At 40.0% G+C, this 25317-nt stretch overlaps 2 protein-coding genes across 4 annotated transcripts in view; one reads left to right on the plus strand and one right to left on the minus strand.

The window, feature by feature from the left end:
- The window catches only part of RASGRP1 (RAS guanyl releasing protein 1), a 154731-nt gene extending 148199 nt beyond the window's left edge, over nucleotides 1–6532 (plus strand). For all 3 annotated transcript variants that reach the window (XM_075192817.1, XM_075192815.1, XM_075192816.1), the window contains exons 14-17: nucleotides 640–676; nucleotides 1454–1603; nucleotides 3548–3891; nucleotides 4446–6532. In XM_075192817.1, the coding sequence (XP_075048918.1) occupies nucleotides 640–676; nucleotides 1454–1603; nucleotides 3548–3891; nucleotides 4446–4580 (666 nt within the window). In that variant the 3' untranslated portion in view covers nucleotides 4581–6532. The remainder of the gene's footprint in view (nucleotides 1–639; nucleotides 677–1453; nucleotides 1604–3547; nucleotides 3892–4445) is intronic.
- Nucleotides 6533–10067: 3535 nt separating this feature from the next.
- FAM98B (family with sequence similarity 98 member B) lies at nucleotides 10068–19592 on the minus strand. The gene is made up of 8 exons (XM_075193221.1): nucleotides 19377–19592; nucleotides 18466–18611; nucleotides 17691–17822; nucleotides 17159–17331; nucleotides 15993–16073; nucleotides 13929–14045; nucleotides 13154–13321; nucleotides 10068–10974 (listed from the first exon to the last, which is right to left on the minus strand). Exons 1-8 carry the CDS (start codon nucleotides 19412–19414, stop codon nucleotides 10750–10752), a joined length of 1080 nt encoding a protein of 359 aa, XP_075049322.1. The 5' UTR covers nucleotides 19415–19592; the 3' UTR covers nucleotides 10068–10749.
- Between the last annotated feature and the right edge of the window lie 5725 nt (nucleotides 19593–25317).

A 25317-nucleotide genomic window follows, 5' to 3' on the forward strand; every position in this document is an offset into this window, starting at 1 on the left:
GTTAATAAATCTGTCTTTGATAATGTAGTTTGCAAGTGCAAAGATTTGTAATGCCCGTTTACATTGCATGTGATTCTCATACATACACTTACCTAAGACTTGTGAATGTTTAGAAACAATGGTGTGTGTGTGACCTCCTAAAGTATTACACTAAGTAATTATCTCTAGTGCAAAATACATTGAAAAACATTGATCCACAATCACGGATTACAAGGAGAGACAACCAAATCTATCTAAGGTTTAAAAATGTTTAATTACATCTGAAATGACCCAAAATGACTGTTCCCAATGAATAAACAAGGACTTGGCTCTCAGTCAATGAACTCTCTTCTTGCAGCCATGTTGGCCATAGCTGTAAGCAGTCATGGCAGTGTAACTATTTTATACATGGCACTGACCATGCTTGGATGTTAATTGCTTGCTTAACACAGGAGCCACATTCTTTCATTATGCTTGGTGTCCCTCTTTCACCAGTTGCTTAAATTTTTTGGCAACTACCTAGATTCCTAGAAGTTAAATGGGCAACTCCTTTGATCTACTCCCAGTTGGTATGATTGGCAGGTACTAAAAACATGCCAATACTGGCTGCCTTGGGCAGGATGATAATTCAGTAGTGATGCATATTTTTATGTTTTTCAGCTATGGGGTGTGATCAAGCAAGGATACCGCTGCAAAGGTAAAGACTTTGTACTAATCCATATCCTAAAAATCCACACAGAAGATTTTGGCAGTGGGTCGAACCAATATTTATGAGAATGAAGACTGTGAATTTACTATGACCTATTTATGCCAGAGGTATGAGGCATGAAGACAAAGTGATGTCACCAGTTACAGTGAATTAAAAGACTGCATTCTCATGAATATGCATGGCCCACAAGATGGGTGCTGTCACTGTGTGTAAGCAACAGGTTCACATTAAGGTTCCTCAATATAACGTGTTAGCAGGGCCAGTGCTGGGATGTTTACTGAACTCCTGCAATCTCTAAGTTAGCGCCCTTTAACATTAATACCTCCCAAATAACATTAATACACACACACACAAGCTCCCACATAACATTAATCCCCTCTAAGACACTTGCCTATCCTTCAAAGCTTTGGATGGCAGCCACCTTTGCAGGAGGAGTGGAGCAGATTGTAGATCATTGGTGGTCCCAGGGTCCAGCCTCCAGGAAACTTTGAGGATAATCCCGGGCACCCAAATCAAGTTCCTGGGTCCCCTTACAAGCCCCCCCCCCCCCCCCCCCTACACCTCCACACCTGGGACAGCACTCAGAGTGAGGGCCTTGTTTGTGATAGAAAATGCAGGCAGTTGAATGCGAGCAGGTTGCCCCTAATACTGTATCACACTGGCCTTGTGACTCAGCTTACAACCAATGCTCCAGACTGGTAGAACTTATAAAATAGTGATTTGATTTTGTGTATTATCTGATAATTCACTGTATTTGTGTTACAGACTGTGGGATGAACTGCCACAAACAGTGTAAAGAGCTGGTGGTGTTTGAATGTAAGCAGAGGTCTAAATGCCCCAGTGAGGAGAACAGTTTGTCTCTCGACTCTGGACAGACTGACGTCTTCTTAGCTGGCGGCAAAGGGACAGCTAATGGTAAGTATCTGACAAATTACAATCTGTTTGCAAGAATCTGTTAACCCCTTCACCGCTGAGCCTATTTTGGCACTTTTTGGGCTGGTCGCATCCAACATCAATCAGTAATTTGTTTATGGAATACCAGAAGTGTGCTTATCCCTTCACATGGCAAGAATAATCTAGCCAAAATGGACAAAACAATGTTTTTAAATTGAAATTGCAAAAAGAAAAATAAGTGAACTAAAATCAAATGGGTGTATTTTGTTTTCTAACCACCACCAAGAAATACTTTGTTCCTGCTTTGGCACCAATCCACCTTTCCAAAATGACAAAAAAAAGTAGGATTCTACACATAGGTTTTCATAATAAAATCTGCACTTGCAGATTAGCAACCAAATTGCATTATCTTTAATGAAACGCATGCAATGTGTAGGAATAGTATGGTAGCCTAATAAGGCATATTGAAAACTAGACAGTCTGCCGTATGAAACTATTGAAGTCAGGATAGGGGAGATATGGGCATTAGAACCCCTCCCCCCACATCACTGGACTTAACGCTCTTTTTTTACAGAAAGAGACTTTCCGTACATTACAAACACTTCTTCAATACATTCTTTGACTGTGCCTGATAAGACATAAAGATACAATTTGAATCAACATGATTGGTCTTGCTGTCTTTCTCATGTGTTTGCTAAACATTCCCCCTCCACCTCTATATAAACCAGTCACCTTCCCACCTGTAGGTAAAAGTACTGTCATTTCTTATCAGACATCTGCTTAGAGATGAGGAAGTTGGGAAGAGAGGCGAAGGGGAGAGAGCATAAGAGACCATTGACTGCTGTGTGTTCAGAAACTCCCCATGTCCCCCAGCACTGTCTTTATTCAGAGATAGAACAGACAATATTTTTATATTTACTGTCCTGCACACAACAAAAATAAAAACACAGAAGTTGAGGTTAGTGCCCCTTGCGCGGTTGAAGTGCAAGGTAACATAAAAATATACATGTGAATGAATTCTCTGTACAGCGCTGCGGAATCAGTGGCTCTATATAGATGATGATGATGATCTAGCCCAGCTCTGGTGATTAGAACTGTAACTACTTGGGGATTCCATGTGCTATCTCACCTCCTGAATGCCCTCTAGTGGCTGTTTAATGGTATGCAACCAACAGAAAGCAGAATTTCAATTTTGAAATTCTGCTATTAGTTTGTCAATGCAAATCGACACTCATCATCATTTTTATTTATATAGAGCCACTAACTCCACAGCGCTGTACAGAAAACTCATTCACATCAGTCCCTGCCTCATTGGAGCTTAGTCTAAATTCCCTAATATAGACCAAACTTACCAACTTTCTGAAGTTGGCTTCCAGGAGCCTGCCGGGGAGGTGGGCGGGACACCAAAATCGCGTCATTTTGGACCTGCCCCGGTGACATAATGATGCAAGCGCGTCATTTTACACCTTGGGGCGGGGCCAAATGCCACGAGTCCCGGAGAATCGCACCATTTTGTACCAAATTCGGGAGATTACCATACTGTCCTGGGAGTCCGTGAGACTCACCCAAAATGCGGGAGTCTCCCGGACATTCCAGGAGAGTTGACAAAACACACACAGAGACACAGAGAGGGAGACAGACATACAGAGACTAGGGTAAATTTTGATAGCAGCCAATTAACCTACCAGTATGTTTTTGGAGTGTGGGAGGAAACCGGAGCACCCGGAGGAAACCCCCACAAACACAGGGACAACATACAAACTCCACACAGATAAGGCCATGGTCGGGAATCAAACTCATGGCCCCAGTGCTGTGAGGCAGAAGTGCTAACCACTAGGCCACTGTGCTGACCCAAATGTATTCCCTCAATTGTATGTTGCTGCAGAAAATGCTGGCATTTTTATGAATAAATAATAATGCTAAAAGATATATTGACTAAAGTCAATTTGTGTTTTTGCTCCTCAGACAGCTTAGCCGACGAGGACCCATTTACTTACACGAATGGGGAAGAAAATGAACATACGGAAGTCAGTAAAGACAGAACGATCATGTTGATGGGCAGTTCAGCACAGAAGATATCTGTACGGCTACACCCGGCAGTGAGACACCGCAGCACACAGACAGATGGCAGCCCTCCAAGCTCTTGTTTACAGATCCCCTCCCCACGCCACAGCCGTAGCCCATCTCCCTGTCCCAGCCCCATTCTAATCAGGAAGCGGGCGTATGCCAAGTGGGAGAATAAGGACTCCATACGCAAAGCAAGAGAGGAGAGACGAGGAATTAAACCCTCAGCACAAGAACTGGAAAAAGTAAACACCATACACATATACTGTTCATATTTTGTAGGAAGAGGGGTGATCATGTGAAATATGCTATAAATTGGGATTATTTGGTGGTAAATTCATCTGACAGGTTCAACAAAGGGACATATGATTGGTGAATTCAATATTTTATTTTACGTAATCTAGTCTTGCTTCCACTTATATAAACAGTCTGTCTTTCACTTAAAAAAAGAAAAATCCTGCAGTTTATTTAGTTGGTTATTATTGTCCAAATAGTGTGGTCCCTATCGGAGGAACTGCAGTGATTATTAGTTGGGGAGAGGGTGTGTATTGGATAAAAAGTTACTGGAAACTGGTGTGCACTGGGTGGGTCCTCCACAGACAGGTATGATGCCTAGTGATTTGACTTGGTTAGATTGTCTTGTGACTTGAGGTTGGAAATGTCAGACACATTGAAAAAGTAGCAGCAAAAGTTTGTGCTGGCATTTAGTTTTGTTCGTCCCAAGCATTACATTATACCATCTCTAGGACTGCCGAGGACATAACAGACCTAACTATACACGTTTTTATTTTCATAATAGGAAAGATCATTTTTGAAGGAGGAGAACACAAGTCTGCGGATCCAGCTTAAAGATGCCCAGAGACGCATTGAAGCTTTGCGGGCAGAACTCAGGAAGTATGTTTTGGACAGTGAGCCTGTTAGGAAGGAATCATAGCAATAGGAATTGCTGGAACTTCTCCACTGCCACGGATTATATACATAATAGCCATTTTGCTGCCATAGAGGATGATGGACACACTTGCAGGATCTCTGCCACTGGACTACAGTGTGATAAAGCCACAGTCCTGCTATATGTTGGTGGTAGCACAGCAGGATACAACAGTGTTTGTTTAGTTACAATACCCAGTATTCACTTTGGTTCCCTGAAGGGTGATTGACAATATACTGGTTCTCAGGCTCTATTACAGAATAGTTGTTTAGAGAGCCCCCCCAGCACATCACTATTTATGGTGCATAGCTTTGGGGCACTGACTGCCAACAGAGGGTGTGTAAACCGTGTTTAGTCTCTTACAAGGATAATAACTATATCAGTGCACACTGTATGTTGGGTTGTGCCTATCCTTGTTGGCAGGGTTTGTTGAAGGGTGGCACCTAACACACCTGCAGGACTTCTGCAACAATGCCCACACTTCAGAACGGTCAGTTAAACAAAGTAGCTCTGTATATTTCAGGCCGTTTCGCCCCGGCTCTACCCAGATCATTATAGCTGTGATGTATTGGATCTGTGTGACAGGTTTATAATGAAGAGTACGATGTGGCAAGGACAGATTCTAGGAAACAAATTAGACTATTGTAACATGGAAGAAGATTCATTGTGAGGATCATGGCAACTTTATATAGTCACGATCAGCAAAATAGATTTTATGTCGTAGATTATTGCAATACTTTCCATGTAATGGGGTTGATCAGTGCAGTTTCAAGTGTTACATGTTAGCAGGCCTGAAGCCATATAGGTAATGTGCAGACAGTCACATTGTTTTTTTAAACTTTTTTTTTTTTTGTTGTTGTTTACAAAAAAAAAAAAAATGCCTTGCATGCAGGAGTGTGGAAATCAAGGGGTCCTCGGGGACCACACTGGGCTTGCTTTAAAGAGAGAGGGGTGAAAATATACAAAAACATCATCTGTGTATATTGGCTTTTGTTTCTTTACTCATGTCCACTCAAAAGAATGGACAAACCTTTTAGGAGAACATCTACAGTTTTAGAGCACTTTCTGGTGCATCCAGAGGTGCCTTTTTGGATGAATGTAAACCAGAGTTTTTCAAACCCAGTCCCCAGGAATCCCTAGCAGTACATGTTTTCCATATCTCCTTGCTGGAGCTCAGGTATATTCATTACTGACTCAAACGATCCACAGGTGGTCTTACTTATATCACTTGTGACCTGGAAAACATGCACTGGATTTGGGAACCACTGCCATAGACCAATGTTGGAAATTGAGGCATTGTGGGACAATAAGCTGCCAGGGGATGCTGTAACTTGTAGTTTCACAACAGCAAGAGGGTCAATTTGCCTAAACTTTGTGTAGATGATTTGTTCTTTGCTATGATGCACCTGATTTTACTATGTTTCAAACCATTTATTTTGTGATCTAGGATTAGTCAATGACAAACGTCTCTCACAGATCAAACTAGATGCTTGGTAAAGCCTCACTTGTAGGCAGAGAAAGAGTGAGGAATAGAAGACGGGCAGCGCATTACCAAGCAATAATCTTAGTGTCGTATCTTTCAATGTAGAAAGTCATATGAAGCATATTGTTTTAAAAGAAGTAATATATATGTAGTACATTACATATTTCACCCACCTGCCAGTAGTCCTTTATAGGTAAAGGCATTTGTAAATTGTGATCTTGCCGTTGCCTGTTCAGGATATAGATAACTCAGTATAAAATTATAGACAAGGCTTAGTTGGAGCTTCAATAAATCAACCATAAGTGGATACAGTGCTGCTACTCTCTCTGTATTAGTCATAGGTGCTTGTGCCAACTGTCAGAATCTCTGAGATAAAGGTAGAACTCATTATGTATATGTTGTACAGACATTTTTTTGTATATGTTAATATTGTAGGTTTTCTTTGTCCAATATTTAAATGAAACCATAGATCTAATTTTTGCTTCATATTCTTGTTTCAGAAGGTCATCAAGCTTTAAATGGGTTAATGTTATGGTTTAGGTTTCTGTGAATGGGTTTTGGGGTGGGGTGGGCATCAGATACAGTTATGTTAAACTAATTAAACACTATTCTACAACTGTTGCAAGACAGCATTGTTTGATTAAGGTATGGCTTAAATGTTACTATCTAGATCAGACTTTAATAGAGTCCTAGGGATATATTTACTAAACTACAGGGTTAAAAAAGTGGAGATGTTGCCTATAGCAACCAGATTCTAGCTGTCATTTATTTAGTACATTCAACAAAATAACTAGAATCTGAGTGGATGCTATAGGCAACATCTTCACTACTTCAAACCCGCAGCTTGATACATTTACCCCCTAGACTTGACATTGAGTGTCATTTTTAAAATGATCTTTTATAGACCAGTAAAACTGCAAATTAGGACTGACAGAAAATATCTAGACAAGTGAGGAAATGTATATCGGTGCAATTTTGTTGACGGCCTTGTATGTTAGTAGAAGAATTTTATATTGGATTCGTTGAAATACAGGCAACCAGTGTAGAGAATGAGAGTGGCTCAGCAGAGGAATAACAGTTTGCAAGGAAAATCAGTCTAGCCGCTGCATGCAAAATAGATTGTAGGGGGTTCAAGGAGGGAATTGCAATAGTCGATGCAGGAGATGATGAGTGCATGAATTAAGGTTTTTGCGGTGTCCTGTGTGATATATGTGCGTATTCTGGAAATGTTCTATAGATGTACGTAACATGATTTAGATATAGAATCAATGTGGGGAATGAATGAATCAAGGATTACACCTAGTATAAAATAAATATCACCTGGCGCTAAGTCACTATTTTCACACTTAGTATGATATCAACAGTCGAAGCTGTAAAGGGATAGTGTCATGTCCCCAAAGAGAAAAATATTAAACAAAAAAGCATACAGCGCTGAGAGAAGAAATCATATAATGTGTATCAAATGATACATCTAGTATTTATATAGTACCTGCTAGTACTATCGGAGTTTGTACGGTCTCATTATTGAAGACGACGGAGTCCGCGTGAGATCTGAAGTGAACAACCAGGAACTTGTAAGTGCGAATAACTTTGCTATTTATTCCGATTCTTTTCAAGCTATTGGATAAGACTATTATTGGAGAGTACAACACTATCTTCATTATTCTGCCGATATTGTACATACAGATTTCGGCAATAGGATATATTATTTTCGGGAACAAACATCTTTGACGTATGGATTATGTCTTATTGTGGATCTCTGTCATCATAACTGCAATATTATGATAGTGAATTGATTTTGTGAGGTATCATGCCTTTTATTCAGGTGTGGATATTTTAATATTAAGACGCTATTTTATGTTTTTTAATAAATTGTTTGATTATTGCCTTGGATAACTATGTATTAATTATCAATAGATACTATATGTATCGTTTGATACATACTATATGATTTCTTGTTTCAGCGCTGTATGCTTATTTGGTTAATAATTTTCTCTTTAAGGATTACACCTAGGCAACGAGCTTGCGGGTGGTATTTATGGTCATGTTATAAATAGAAATGTCAGGCAGGAAGCTTCCGTTTTTGGGTGGGAATATTATTAATTCATTTTTTGAACGTTTGAGTTAGCGAGAAGACATCCAAGATGAAATGGTAGAAAGACAGTCAGTAACGTGAGACAACACCGGTGGTGAAAGATCAGGAGAGGATAGATAGATTTGTGTATCATCCACATAGAGATGATACTGAAATCCAAAGGAGCTTATTAGTTTTCCCAATAGAAGTGATGTAGATAGAGAATAGCAGAGGACCTAGGACTGAGCCTTGTGGTACTCCAACTGATAAAGGAAGCGGAGCAGAGGTGGATCCAGAGAAATTAACACTGAAAGAGCGATTAGATAGGTAGGATGAGAACCAGAATAGAACAATGCCTTCAGGAGCTAGGAATTGTAGCATTTGTATGAGGAGAGAGTGGTCAACAGTGTCGAATGCAGCAGAGAGATCCAGGAGAATTAGAAGAGAGTAATGGTTACCGTATTTCCCCATGTATAAGACGCACCTTTTCACCCCAAATTTTGGGTCTAAAAAAAAGGTGCGTCTTATACAATGCAAGTTTCACTTACCTGATTGAAGAAGTCGGCATCCGGTGTGAGGAGTCCCCGCTAATCAGCTCCAACAGCTCCAGCGGTGTTCAGCGTGTCAGCCGTTACAAAAGGACCTTCAGGTGCCTCCCACAGTGTCGGTGCTGTCAGTCACATGACTGACAGTTACGATGATCGCCGCTGCAGATTCCTCTGTGTTTCCCCTGCAAAAGCTGCACAGTCTTGTTGACATTAGACAAGTCACGTAGACACGCTTGGGGCATGTCTACGTGACTTGTCTCTTGTCAGCAAGACTGTGCAGTAGCGCTTATTGCCTCACTGCCTCACTTTGGTGTGAATGTGTAAGCTGCTCTAGTGAATCACAAATTACAAGCTACAGTGTGCTCTGTGACAAATTGCAGGCTCCTCCATAGTGTGCTCTGTGACAAAAATTAGAAAGAGCCTTTTGATTCCTCCTGCTGCACATTGCATTTATGATAAATAAAACTTGAGTTCAATAACTTTATGTAATACATCTTTTTTTTTCATTTTGGGCCCCAAAATTAAGGTGCGTCTTATACTTGGGGAAATACGGTATTACTTTTTGCTGTGATCAAATCATTGACAACCTTGGTCAGCGCAGTCTCTGTGGAGTGTTGAGAACGAAAGCCTGACTGAAGAGGATCCAGTAGGTGGTTTGCTGTAAGAAAGTGTGTGATGCGAGTGTAGGCAATTCTCTCGAGAAGCTTGGAGGAGCATGGGAGCTGGGGCGGTAATTTGAGAGTTTGGGTCAGAATTTTGTTTTTAAAATAGAAGTAATCACTGCATGCTTGAATAGTGATGGAAAAATACCAGTAGAAAGAGAGATTACAGATTTTAGTTAGAGGGGGAATGAGCACAGGAGACAGGGACCTACTAATTTGTTGATGATGATGATGATGGTCAGAAGCCGCTCGATAGGGCTACTAATAGCCATCATCATTGTGTTTATTAGCACTCACATATAGCAATGTATACATCTGCACTCACAGATAGCAATGTATACATCTGCAGCTACACCAAACTGATTATGTGGACAATCACGGTAATTGTCCTACTCTACTCATGCCTGTCCCTCCAGAGGTAAGGAAATGCAAGTCAACGATTTTCTGAGGGCCGAGTACAGGTCCATGGAACCTACCTCACTGAACCTACACATGCTCAGAAGAGGGCTCCCACGGCTCTGCTGTGAGCACAGCTAGGGAAGATGACGAAGGATTGTCAGCCCCCCCTCCCCCTGTAGCAGTTCTGCCACATCTAACAGGTTACACCTTCTGACAAAATAGATACTTGTAGCCTATAGCTTTGGAAGGAAACTGGCAGTAAACAAACAGGTTTGGTTTAAGAAAAATACTAACCTCCAGGAAATTCAATATATATTAGACCAGTACAACAATAATTAAAGTTATTTACTAAAAAGCGCATGTGTACAGTAACCCATACCGAACGTGCATCATAACAGTTACTTGCTCTCAAACACATAGAAACATCACAGAAATGCACTGTCTCTAATATACATCTCCACCAACCTATAAAACACAGAAGGGTTTCTATTAAACCATAGTACTGGTGACATTTCCTTAATTATATATGTTTAAAGACACCTAATAGACATGGAATATAAATGAAAACTATGCATACTCCACTAGTAAACACAAGCACTATTTGTTATTATTTACATCATAAAACCTTCCTTAAAGGCAGTGCTGTAAAAAAATAATTATTGACTCTGGAATAGGATGTAAATATTGCAAACTTCTGTAGAGATTGACTAAGGACAATCAGGAGCACGATTGGTATTTAATGTATGGCCAGGTTAAATATACTGAGCTCAACAAGAGATCAGATCACCAGGACACAAATGTTCCATATTCTCTGCAATGTCCATCACCTGGTACTTATGGCATAAATTAATTTAGGTGCTAACATCTAATCTTGATTCTGGTTGGTTAAAGCATATTAGCTGCTCCGTGAGTTTATCTAGAAACACCTCGCCAGGCACATAATAGATAATTTCTGGTAAATGAAAATGTAGTCACAAATACTCTTTCAAACTTCCAACAAATTGTCCATTTAGAATCTCCTATAATTCCCTCTTCCTCCATAACTGTCACCATATCCTCCTCTGCCTTGGTATCCTCCTCTTCCATATCCACCTCCTCCTCCTCGTCGTCCACCCCCTCTCCAGCCTCCCCTTCCTCCATCAGCCTGTCGCTTCTGCCAAGGTGGCATCTCCGGAGGTGGTGGACCAATCTCGGAAGGTCTTCCTCCCCGATCTGGCACCCTGCCCATCAGAACCTGCATAAAGCGACACGTTATACTGAGATGTGTAAATAGACCAAAAACAGTCACGTAATAGAACATGTAATGAATAACACGCTCAATTAAAATGTGAAAATGTAATACTCTGTTGTTTACGAGTTAGTCCTTGGTCACTGTACAATTCCTGTAGAGTGATTGGTTGATGGACAGTCCCAGTTCCCAATCAGCCATTCACACTACAGGACTGAACGCAACTAAAGCTGGTGTCACAACTGCATTTGGAAGCAGTGTTTTATGCATCAGAAAAAATAAAAATTAATCAGCAGATGTTCGCCGTTAATTCAGATCCCTAGTCTATGGAATAATCTTGTTACTAACACACCTAGCAGCTTCCAAAGCTAACTCACAACGGTACATGTAGTGTGTTGTTTTTTTGTTTTTTTTTTATAAAAAAAAAAAACCCAAAACCATAGCTCCTCCCTTTCCCCCACCATACAGTACATCAGCCAGAGCAGCCATCAGTTACTTTTAACTAAGCCCCACAGGATAGAGTAGGAGGGACACAAACTGAAGGCATCTGGTGCACGCCAATGGATTGAGAGACTCCGAATAGTGACCCCAAATATTTCCAAGCTAGCCTTATGCCCATCATGCTGATGGCTTGTCAGAGAAATTGATAGATCAAGCCTGTCCTCCCTCTGCAAACTTTCCCTAGGGGCAAAGGCTATCCCTCTGGGATATTGACTTTTAGATTTTCTTTGCAAAAACCTTCCCTGAAAACCAGAAGGAGCAAAACCTGGAAGCTTTTCTTCTTGGAGCATTAACCGCAAAGCACCCCTTCCCCCCGAGGGCTGGCTGATAAAATTATCTAGCTCAGGCCCAAATAACACACACCCAGAGTAAGGGAGTGAACCAACTCTAGAGTCCGTTTAGACTCCACATTAGCTTTCCAGGCTTTAAACCAGTTGAGGGGCCAAGATTGCTGAAGCAGATATCCTATCAGTCCAGCATCTAGAGTCGCAACCCCCAAATGCTCTGTAGCTCTTTGAATCTGTTCCACCAAAGGCAACAATGCAGATCCCAGTCTACTAGCTTTCAGGTCTTCTGAAAGTTGTACCAACCAACTCTCCTCAGCTTTGTTAACCCACGCAGAGTTTAAAATGTGTTGATAACAAGAGAGACTCGGCAAGGATGTTCAATGTCCCCTTTGTTGAGTCATACAGCAGTGGCCCCAGCTGCAGGGTATTCAGACTGGTACAGAATGCACTAAGATCTCAGCATTTCTGATTACATTCTGCTATACATATCGAATCCAGACTCCTCTTTGATAACGCAGATGAGGAAGACAGATGTTTGGATCAGTGCATGGATTTGAAGCAAACTTTGACAAATCGACAGCCCTCTACCTAGGGAAAGGCACAGTGAAACCCCCGTGGCCCTATCCTCTCTCATTACTTGTATTTTTCCACCACACACAAACACATTTCCTAGACCTGGAGCCTTACCGCAGCTTTAAAACTACTTCCGAGCACCAGACTGGGAGAGAGTTTACCTACGTGAGGAAGCTCTCCTGTGCACGGTGGTACAGAGACTGCCTCCCTGTACTGGACCTCTAGTCACTATCTTATCTCACTCATTAGGTTGACAAAAAAAAAAATGCTGATTATTTGCAAAGGGTTTAAGCGTTTCAATATAGCCCCCCGATTGCCCAGGACCATAGCCATTTGTTTAATTCAGCAAAACCCATACATTTACACTTCTGAATCAGCTCTATAACAATGTCTGCGGGTCATAGAAGGCAGTAAACCAATACAGAGAACCGAATGATAGCTTTATCTACAAAGCTCTACTACAGCGATAGGACAGCCGTATAGCAGAGGTTCCCGGTCACAACAAGTAAGAGCCATGCTCCATCATGAGGGTCTGATATGGGGGAAGTGGTCATACAGACACATTAGCGGACAGCCCATTTAATGCTCAGTTGCAGTTTAGAAGTAAACAAACGACAGGGACAAACATTTGCACACGTTACAGAATCCTTGTGTTCTCGTAGCGAGAAAGGTTTTCTCTGCCTTAATCATTCACAAATCTCTAAGTTAAGAGCAATTGCTGTAGTTATAGAATGAGTATCTCATAGTAAATCCAACACTACTAAACCAACAAAGTCACACAGCAAAATATATTGTCCAAAAATTAGATTGCATGAATAATATACCTTATTGACAGGACAGACCATCTTCTCACGCACCGACCCACTGCTAGTGCGCACGATTCTGGAGAGATCCTCTCTGGCAGCCAAGACATGTGAAACAGTGATTCCCGATTTCGGGGACAGGGAATATCGGATTGGCTGATAAGCCCGTGCAATTTCATCTGTTTTTGTCTAAGACAGAATGTATTTTAGATGAACACATTTACAGATGATATAAGCAGGAATTTCTACATTATCAAAGTTACCAAATGGTCATTGCAATGTAAAATATGATAAAAATGCATAAACAGGAATAACCCTGGACACTAATATTATATCTATAAATATACACACACACACAGATTCTGGATATGGGGAGCGCACTGAAGTACATGGCCGCCACATTGAGGTCCTGTCAATGGCAGCCTTTGTGGCTTCAGTGAGGTAGTAACAATCCCTTACCAATCCTAGCTACCAGACTTCTGTATATAGTGTTCAATTTGAAAAAAAAAACGAAACAAAAAAAACCCCAAACTTAAATATATATATTTTTCTCCTAGGCCCTAGCAAAGGTAACTATGGCCATCATGGACAAATGCCTTTTTATGCAAGTTTTGCCTGTTTTTCTTGATGTTGTGCACATTGTGTTTGCAGTAGAATACTGAAATGAATATCTCCATTTACAGAAAAAACAACAATAAATTTATTAGGTGCTTTTATTTGTGGGGGAAAAATCTATGTTGTTTGGTCACAAAGTTGTTAAAAACCTCTGGTCAAGAAGTGGTTATACTTTACTCACCTTGGCTCTTTCTGACCAACCAAACGACTGCACCGTTACATCCAGCCGTTTTATTAACATTCTGCGCCGACAACCATACTCTGTACGAAGAGCTTCATTTATTTTCTCCAGACGTTCCTACGAGATGTGGGACATTTATAAAGGGGCTGAATGAGCTACTAGAGAATGAACATTAACCTTCCATTGTACAAATTAGGCTAATGCGACAATATGCAGTTGTTGTTAAACCAATCAGGAATTACCCCCCCCCCAATTCCACTTCATACTATTAAAATATACCAATGTACCTCAACGCAAAGTACACTCCAGATAGTACATGTTATCCACAAAGAAGGACCCAATGCACAGCTTGCAGCAGGGGAGCTTGATGTTGGGCCCAGTGTCATTCCACAGCTTCAGTCCACCAATTAGTAGTAATATTTCAAATACCCAGTACAGTAACTATCAAATGTAGTACATCAGTGGCATGATGCAGCAGAGGGCTGGCAGGACACCTGGAAAACTTTCATCAGGAGTCCTCCAGCACAGAGGACCCAGACTAGTCCGCTACAGTGTGTGGAGTGGGGTAACTCATTTAAAATAATTGCTAACTACAGCTTACAGTTTTGCTGTTACACATGTAACAGGTGTCAAGTTTTCTTCTAGCACAGAATGATTTCATTAATCTGACACTTTGAGAAATACATGTGGCACCATGCAATGAGATTTCTTCATTTGTAATAATGAAATTCCCTGCAACCACCAATTGTCCAACCGGTATCAGTGAGCACTGTATAGATATTTCAATTGGTGGAAAGCATTAGAACAATGACCGGATCGCCGATACTAGATACCCCGAAGGTGTATTCCTGTATTCCCCGGCAAACTGGTAATACTGACAGCTGGAAACTGTGACCGGAAACCCTGCCGACGAATGAAGAAGCTGGCAGGTAACGATGACGTCACTTTCAAGCTGCACTTAACCTGCTATTTTAAGGAGGTGCCACCTGTACAATGTTATTTAGAAAGCCAAATACATTGTACAGGTGGCATCTCCTTAAAATAGCAGGTTAAGAACAGCAAACCTAATGTGCAGCTTGAAAGCAACGTTACCTGCCGGCTTCTTCATTCGTCGGCAGGGTTTTCCGGTCACTGTTTCCTGTCGGTATATCTGGTATCCCCGAGCCGGTCATCGTAAAAAGGTACCCCACCCATTTCAATAGATTATATAACTTGAAAGGGGGTGTGAAGCTGCCCATTCTTTAATTAATATTTGTTAGCACTAGCCCTGTCATAATAAGAATAAATGGATGAATCCCATGGAGTGGCCTCTCTACATCCCTTGTGGTAAATGCACAATGGACAAGGGGTTCATACAGCTCCTGTCTAAGTTACAGGTAAACGCAACCACACCTAAAAAAAATAATTTTAATAGAATAGACCAACTCCCCAGGGGTAGGGATTGTTTTTTTGAGCTCCTCTCCTAGTTGAACCAGTCTGTGATTTGTGGTTGGGGCATACTGACAGTTTTTTAATCCTTTTTCATATAGCACAGCATTTGTAGTCAGAGCAGAAGAACCCGACAATCACAGCTCTGTGCTATTCAGCCATGTGTGACTGACAGTTACCTCCATCCAGACACTGACAATTCATGCATTTAAAATGAAAATTGATTTTATACTTTTCGCTATTATCTGTCAAAAAGTGTAAACTCTGCTTCCCACCGTGACCTCATATTTATAATGATTCAACAGCAAACCATGCTGTTGATCATCATATTGCAAGTATAACTTTTGAATCGTTAACATTACAACTGGGGAAATTGCAAAGGATGAGCTATGCAGCATAATCGACCCATGTTAAAAGACAGTTTGACTCTTGCTACAAATAACAAAAAAAATAAAAAAATCCTTTGAATTTAAACAGCACCTTCTTTTGCTCTGCCGTATTATCCATAGACAATGTTTGTAACTCTTATTTATATATAGGGTATTTCTGCCTTGTATGTTTATTTGGTCATATGGACTGTGAAATATAGAATATATAACAAACAACATTTATCTCTATATTGTGCAGTCTTCTCACCAGCTGTTGTGAATTCAGTTCCACATTGAGCAGTGTTGAGTCAATGTTACTAGTCTTCACCTTGGGTAAGAGCGCAGTCACCTGCAGGAAAAGTGGCAGCCTGGGGTCATCCCACAATATACAATTTACAAGAGGACAAATAAAGTTGTCTCCATATTTAGGGAATATGCATGATTTTTATCTCTACAGCTTAAACAGACAGCCACCCAAACCTGTGCACAGTAACATGCCTACGTTATAATGAATTTTATACAAAATAAGTCACAAAGATATATTGCATATAATATATATATATATATATATATATATATATATATATATATATCTATCTATCTATCTATCTATCTCTCTCACCATTAGACCTACCTTTACTATCGAATGCACCAATGTTAAAAACAAATTGAAAAACAGTATTTATTTTCACACCATCACAAAAAGTGGGTAAATGGCTACTGATGGACAAAAAGCTCAAATAAAAAATCACAGCACGTCAGTCATTTCTGCTGGGATATCACCGGCAATGTCCCTGTGCAAATCCCAATATCTGTACAAAGCCTAATGTTACCCATTAGACTGAAAGCTAATCCTATAAACTCAGGAATGCCATACTGCCCAACACCTTACTCTTCCTTAAAGAGTGATACATGAGAGAAAAGCATCATCACCTTCATAGCCATTTCTTTAAAGCACGCTACTCTAGGGTATCGGCACCCCACTTTTTCAACTACACATGCACAGGAATGTATTTTCCCCATGAACGGAGGATTCCCTTCAGTACAATACATTGAATCTTGCAACTGCCCATTGCATTAACTATACAATTTATTTGCATGGAGTGGCACATGTAGCACACCTCTCTGAAAGAAAGCTCATATATGCAGCTTGTTACATATTTCTATTTTTGTTTTGTTTTTTAATATAGTGATGGGGGAAGATTGTGTAATGGGAAGATTTAGCGAGACACTTTTTCAGATACTTGAATTAGTTGACTATTACACAGATGCTCACATGTATGGATTTCAGCAACTGCTTTATTTGTTCTTCAAATCTAAAAATCTAATTTTCTCCCCCTTGCTAAATCTGAAACATCAGGTTTGCTCAGATTTATATCCAAGTGTTCTAGCTAGCTTAGCCAAGCAGTGATATAGTAAATAAAAGCTTCCCACCTTTTCCTCCACACTTTTTAACATGGATGCAACATTGGAAAAGGATTCTTCGGGGAGTCGAAGTGCTTCACAGATGGTTTTTACTTCCATATACACAGCATCACCAGGACTCGAATGCCTCTGCTTCTTACTATGTAGAATTTGCAAGGCCTGAAGCTCAGAGCCTAAAAACACTGAAACAAATTATACAGCAGCATTACAGCCTGCAGAAGACCGACTAACATATATAGAATACAATAATAGACCAATAGGTCATAAATTGCCCAAATATAATCCATACTGGACCACGGTCATTCAGTAGCTAAGGCAGACAGCAAGCAGGCACATACCACACATGGAGGATTTCAAAAAAATAACTGGACAGCAAGCAAGGACACAATTAATAAAGCATCTGTTATTGAATTACAGTTGTCAAACTTTTTATTACCCAATGTCAAGTAACTTATATTGGTTATTTAATAAGTATGTGTCATATTTAAAAACAAATAAACATACATGATTTGTATTCACTTCATTTGAATCATGTACTTACAAAGCAGTTTTAGACAGTCCTCCTTGTTTTGCAGTCTGCCCTTGATGTCTCCACATACCAGAGTAGGATAAGGGCAAATTATTTCCTTCAAGAAACCACTTACTTCCAACTGCAGGCTATCTACATCTCCACCTATTACAGTCAAGACAGGTATTAAAAATATTCTCTATTGTAGTCATATGAATCAACAATAGCACAGGTGACATGTGGAGCATATACAAAGTCCTTCAACATTTTAAATAGCCAACAATATTTGTGTTACCGGTGCTACAAAACATCTTTAGATTTAACAGCTGGTTGTGTGGTCAACACTCATTTTATACATTTCCATTGTTCCATTACGACAGCACTACATAAATGAACACAGACATGTTTGGTGTGTACTCTCCCTGAATCAGGACTGGTAAATGAGGCAATAAGGTAAAGGGCTGGTGTAGATTGACAATACAGAAGCCTTACTGTGCTTGGTTATCAGTAATGTACTGGAGGTTGCGCACTAGCTATTTATTAATAGAGGTCACCTAATTGCTAAACAAACGGACCAATAGTTCCACTAGCCGCCCGTCAAGCAGGAGAATACTTTTGAAATCATATTCTTGATCCAGATACATCCGTGGAGTTTTTGGGGTAGGGTGCCCTTTACATTATACTAACATACATCAACTTTTGCAGATGTCTATAAAATGGTTTTGCTGACCTTTTAAGAAAAGTTATCTGTTCAATTACAAGTTTACACTGACAATAAGACCATTAACTTGGGTGAAGCGTCACTTACCTTCAGAGCTAACACTTTCTTCTAAGTTATCCAATAGTTTAATCTGAGAACTGAGCCAGCACAAGAGCTGAGAGTACTCAGGAGATGACAAACCACCTTCTAAAGCTGGATTTAGACTGGCTTCTTCCAGTAAGGGACCCTGGTACCTGGGTGAAGATACATATTATTGCACAAAGTAACTTTGTCAAGCAAGTTTAACTGCTCTATGTTCTTGATGCCAGAGAGGTCTCACTATATGAGCAGTCTGTCAATATAAAAATATCTTTATAACAAATACAAACTAAATGTATAACAAGTGTGCATTCATTCAACATGAGTAGTACAATGCCTTAAGAAATAATGATCTAATAAATTATGTCTAAGTATTTACACACATATTATGAACAGCATAATGTCCAATTGTTACTATCTTGAGGAATTCACTGCGCTCCCTACATGCTGATCCTGATGGGGTGCACAACAATCCTTTTCTAAAGAGTATATATATATTGTTCCATTCAAATTCATTCCATTTACAACTATCTCACTGGTGGCTTATCTTGGACTGTGTGTTTAAGAAACATTTAAATATGCAAGATTTCTTACTTTGATTACCAAAAATCCTTCATGAACATTAAAGTATTGGTATATTAACATACATGGAGATATATCAATATAAATCTGAGCTAGCATTGTCTTAATAGGTGCTGAAATGTGAAAAGATTTTTTTTTTTACGTGTATATAGAGGATAGATAGATATATATATATATATATATATATATATATATATATACACACACACACACACACACACACACACACTTTGCCATTATGTATAGAAGGACCACAAGTCCCAGCAGTACCAGTATCACTGTGGTGATGACGGTCTCCTCTCTCTATACGTAGCACAGGACGGAGGATCTGAACTCACCCCAAAGCCTCCAACGTGTCCAGTAAATCAGCCTCCATCAGTCCAGGGAGACGAAGAAGCTCTTGAATGAAAGCAATGTGATATTGTAGCACCTATAGCGGAATAGATTTACCGGCGGCTTCCGGTGCAACATCACAAGACATCCGTAATGTTACACAGCCCCGGAATAAAGTGTCCTGGTATAAATATTGTTCCGGGTCCGTTCCGCATATGACATAGTTGTCGCCTTTAGTTATTCTCCATGCTATGTCTTATACACAACTGCTGGGTAGATATTTAATACAAGGAGCTGTCTGTGGCGTGAGGTAAACGTCCTAGTAATAGTATATTACACACACTATGATAACATCCAGAGGTCATGGGCTTTTGCACTCTTGCTGAAATAATACTGCACGGTTCTAGAAATACAGTTTATTTTAGTTAAAAACAACCTTGAAGGTTTCCTAACTTGGCTCAACAATTACTTCTACTCCCGCTTTACTATATAAGTGTAACAACCCCTGTGACTGTGTGTGCCCTGGGGGTGTATAGGTGGGTAATGTATTGCCTCTGGCCTGGTTATCTCTCTGGCACAGATATAAATGAGCAGAGGGTCCCTGCACATGCAGGTTTTCAGCAATATCTCTATATATAAGGTGTGGGACACAGGTCACTTAGGGCTAGATTTACTAAGCTGCGGGTTTGAAAAACTGGGGATGTTGCCTATAGCAACCAATCAGATTCTAGCTTTCATTTATTTAGTACCTTCTACAAAATGACAGCTACAATCTGATTGGTTGCTAAAGGCAACATCCCCACTTTTTCAAACCTGCAGCATAGTAAATCTAGCCCTAAGGGTGCAGAGCAAACATCCCATTGAGAACTTGTGCTCAATCCTCAAGAGGCAGGTGGACAAACAAAAACAAACAAATTCTGACAAACTCCAAGCATTGATTAGGCAAGAATGGGCGACCATCAGTCAGTATGTGGCCCAGAAGTTGATTGACAGCATGACGGCGAATTGCAAAGCCTGACGCTTATGAAATGCTTGTAATTTTACTTCAGTATACCATAGCAACATCTGACAAAAAGGTCTAAAAAGAATGAAGCAGAAAACTTTGTGAAAATCAATACTTGTGTGATTCAGAAAACTTTTGATCATGACTGTACAACACTGACATAGTGACTGCACTGTTACCTATCATGCAATATAACTTATAGCTTTTACGCTGTAGGTTCTCTAACACCTATGTTAAGCTTGGTATAACAAGTGCATCAACTACCTATACAGAAAATTAATTGTACATCTATGAGTTGCATTGTGTGTTTATTACTGCATTTACCAATTATATTAGCTGCATAACAATTTCAACTTACCGAGTGAGTGACATCCCAGTTATATGTATTAAGATGGGTACACACTACAGAAATTTCAACCAACTTTTTATGCCGAGCGTTTTTACATGCGATCGATGTTCCGATCGCTCGGTCCATGGACTGCATACACACTAGCCTTGTTTAGGACGATAAAGGGAAGAGCGGACGTCCCTTTAGCGACTTTTTACAGCCATGTTGTCGTGAGCAATGACTGTAATTTCGTACTCACTGTTGTGGATCGGTCGGAAGTTTATACACACTACACAACAGAAACGAGATTAGACCGAAAATATTAAACGGTACGACCAACCAAATGAGGCGACAATCGTCCATTTGGGCAGACTTTTTGACCATCGTGTCACTGCACATACTGACCCGACTTTTGAACGAGCGGTCGTATGTCGTCTGATGTAGCCGATTTTTGGATGAAAACTGTGTAGTGTGTACCCAGCTTTACACAATCATGGAGCAGGCATGTCCAGGGGTATCACTAGTGTTGGTGGTAATGAAGCAGAGAAAAGTAGATTATAGGGTCAATAATGTACTAGTTTTACACAATGCAAACTGATCTGTGTTTGCAGATGCTGGTGACATACCCTCATAAAAGGAAATAACCTATTTTTGGAAAATGCTTGCAAAGTTATATCAAGTGATGATGATGATGAAGAAGAAACTGTCAGCTTCTGGTTAATAAGAGGAGGGGACCCCACAAATTGAAGAAAATCAGGAGTTGAAAGCAGAATTTAAAAAAACTAACTGCTCCATGATTTTCAAAGAAGATAATTTCTGGGGCTTGCCACTCCCTAGCAGTAATGTTTTCAGTTTGACTGGTGTTTGTTGGCTGGTATTATCAGTGTTTTTGTACATCAAGATTACGTTTAATATCTGGTCATTATCCCCAGGCCAATGGTAAAATATTCTCGACTTTTTATCGTTTTTTCTTTATCGACAGAAGCTCTCATTCTCGGCACAGCACTAAAAAGACAGTGAATTATACTTTACTTTATTTGACAGATTGAATGACATGGGAGGAAACAAAACCTCTATACATCCATTTGGCTTCCATGCTGGGTTTGAGGAGACTTCTGGTGTTGTAGCATCAACAAGCTGACATGCCACCTTCTAAAGTGGTTTCATTTTTCTCCTAATTTATATCAACATTATATCCTCAAATGTTTGAAAATAACACACTAATTCTCCCAAAATTCTGGAGCAGTAGGCAAATCTGTTAGTGTGGTAGAGTGGTGGGTCGCTATTGGTACTAGAATGGGTACGTTGTGATGATGTAGGGCCTGAAATAATGACATTTTGCAGTCTGAGTTTCCCACTGCGAATTTCCTGTGATGTTGTTTTTAGGGAACTAGGAGTATAAGCCTAACAGAGAGTCAAATAGAGGTTGAGAATTTTTTGAAAGGAAAGGTTGTAAAAAAAACCCCAAAAACTCTCAAAACCCACAGAAGGGAGATTATAATGTGACTGTATATCCTTTGAATTATGTAGTATCTGCTGCAATAAGACACCCTGATAAATCAGAATCAGCACCCCCACAACACACTGCTCCCTATAGAATACTCCATCATAACTCCCAACATTCAGAATCCCGAAAGTGGGAAAAAAAATCCAGCCAAAACGTCGGCCACAAATGGGCATAGTTGGTAAAACTCTACCCACTTTCCTATTAAGCTCCACCTCTTTTGTAGGCCGCAAAATGAGACACCCTGCCAAAATAGGGACATAGGTACTCTTACTGTTACTTCCAACACTGGTTTCTGCACTTGATGTAAGAGTCTGGTCTCCTGGTGCCAATGAAGATATCAGCTGAAAATCCTATGTCTGGTTGAGTGGTGCTTTACCAAGTGCTGGTTAGGACATGTCAGTATCAAAGAAATTTTTGAGTTCATCATCTCTTTGTTGCTGTCTGGTCCAGCTGAATCCATGGCTGCAGTTTTCTGAACTCACTCCAGGTGGTGCTGAAAGAAAACAAACACGTGGGACTGTTACTTACTGGAGGAGTGTTTGTGATCTCTGCTGCTCCAGGCTTCATTCTGCTTCTGAGTTCCATGCTTTGGAATATGTCACTTGGCTTAGCTCACAAGAGAGATACAAGCATGGAAAACAGCCAAAACAACCTGCATGCAACTTGCGTTTACAAAATGAGCACAGAACTTGTGTAGTTCCAACTGTATTTAAATCCAAGTGGATGTCAAGATACGCTTCAGTTTGAATCTTGCTAAATGTTACTTACCGTGTATTAACAGATAGAACACAGTGCAGAATACGCACAGAATATGTGCAATATAAAGTCCCATCAGAACGCTTAAAAAAATTAATGCTAGAAAGTAAATTAACAACTCATAAAACTATAACCATTAATACAAATGTTTTTTAAAAAATATTTTTTACATTAAATACATAAATCTGAATGTTCTTAATGCGTTCTGTACATACTACGCATTTTTATATTCTGTCTTACTTGCATACAAATGTTCTTTGCTACCTAGTAGCACACATACATGCAGTTTTTAATGCAAAGATGATGCCATGACAGTCATCATCATCATCATCATCATTTATTTATAGTCATCACTATCAGTTGGCACTTACACCAACCCTGTAGCAAGTAAACGGCTTAAAAAACATACTTTAGAGAAACCCATGACTTGAGTCGGCCACATCTGCATTGGAACGGCCTTACTTTGCCTCCGTTCATCCACCCCATTCTTACCCAGTTCCACCCTTCAAGTCATGGGCATTCATAAGTGTCATTTGCGCTTGTACATGATTTGTATTCATTGGCATAAGGTCCGTTACCTGGCATGCACAAAGCCATTTCATGCAAGATGCGGTACATGAAGAGAATTACGTCTGAACATGAATCAAGCCCAGAATATTATTTCCCAAGTCAAAATGCTCATTTGTTGGTGTATAAATATTTTTTTAACAATTTCCAAATAACAAAACATTTCATAGACATAATGAACATTTTAACGTTCAAAACATATTATATACACAAACTTCATCTGTTTGAACCACAAATGCAAGATCTGCCAAACTATTCAATGATAACAGAAGAATTGGTCGAACATCACAAATATTTAGTAAACAGAATTTCAAGAAATTCACTCATCTCCTGGTCTTGGTCATTCATTCCAATGGTCATGCTGCAGACAGTTGTATCTGTCTCCGATGCAGCTATTATACGACATATATTCAAGGTGCAGTGCAAAATACCTTGGTTTTGTACTAGTGCGCCTAAATGGTCCAAGCTGCGCATACCAAGCTGTACCTCTACTCTCTGCTGTTGGGAGAGGCCCTAGCAAGCTAGAAGTGCGTCTAGGTGAAAAGATATGATGATGTGTACTAAGCAAAAGTGTAAACGTCACTCCAAAAGTCCAATCTCCTACCACATTAGACCCAATTCTTTTAATAAAACTTTTTGGTTATGATCCTGAGATACTACATTGCTGAACCTCGTTTATGACATAAGTTAATATGAGAGTGAGGGAATATTGGGACTGTCTATGTGGCACTTATGTGTGTTACAAGCTTTATTTTACATTTGGGCAAAAGTGTGCCCTAGAAAATCGCTTCTCTGCCAAAATGCAATTGTAAAGTTCCAGATGTGTCCCATTAGAGGTTTAGGATGAGACCAGATCTCCCCAAGCTCAGAGTTGGTGTAAAAATCGAGTCCATTTGCAGAGTGGAAATGGCCATACACTCTTCTACACAGCATGGAATGCCCCAAAAAAAAAGTGCATCCTCTTCAGCCCTGTCATTACATTAATCTGCGCACATACTCCATACACCCCTCACTCCACCTAACTGCCAACACAAACTTCAGCTCCTCTACAAACCTTGCCATCTTCCTCCGTAAACCTATGTATCTACAAACACTTTGTAAATGAGCATCACCTAAACCTCATAAGGAGGCTTCTGTTTATCTTTCTGCTGGGGATCCCAAGACTCATAGAAGCCCTCGTGCTTTAAAGGTGTGGGGTACTCTACTCCTCAACATACCTGCCAATATTTTAAAAATTATTTCCAGAAAACTTTCGCACATCTCAAATATGACCCATTTCTATGGTCAGGAACTTTCTAAACAAAATGATCTTGAGAGTTTCACAATCTGAAAGCTTTCAGTAGTCTTGAGTTTTATTCACGTAAAGGGATTATTCAGCACTTGGAAAGGTATTGGAGGTTGTAATGAGGTGGGTGTCTGCACCATGTGATTAAGAGGTGCCACCACTAATGATTCATCTGCCTCCAACAAACCACTTCATCATACACCCGCTTTCATTTCTTTCCTTGGAGTCCACCTTGTGCAAATTATTATTTGTGTTGAGTGGTGCGTTGTCCATTTTGCACATCAGAGTAAAACATCAGAATCAGATTAGATATCATTTATTAGAATCAAGCAAGTGTAAGAAGACTGGCTGCCATCAAGTTGTAGGGCCCAGTACAAATGAAACAAGCAGCCACCTCTCCCAGTACTGAAATGCAGCAAGGGTGGGGGTGTGAGCAGTATGTGGGGCAAGTTGAAGTAGAAAAAAACAATAGTTGTTTAATCTTTAAACAAAACTTTAAA

The sequence above is a fragment of the Mixophyes fleayi genome, chromosome 12 (assembly GCF_038048845.1).
Source record: "Mixophyes fleayi isolate aMixFle1 chromosome 12, aMixFle1.hap1, whole genome shotgun sequence".
NCBI lineage: Eukaryota > Metazoa > Chordata > Amphibia > Anura > Limnodynastidae > Mixophyes > Mixophyes fleayi.

Bases quoted from the DNA above. Each gene is read 5' to 3' on its own strand.
- FAM98B (XM_075193221.1), bottom strand. From the start codon at position 19,414: ATGGAGGCTGATTTACTGGACACGTTGGAGGCTTTGGG. The intron at 14,046-15,992 runs GTGAGAAGACTG...CACATCTCGTAG, and splicing joins AACTGAATTCACAACAGCTG to GAACGTCTGGAGAAAATAAA. The intron at 10,975-13,153 runs GTATATTATTCA...CGCTTTATGCAG, and splicing joins TGGTCTGTCCTGTCAATAAG to GTTCTGATGGGCAGGGTGCC.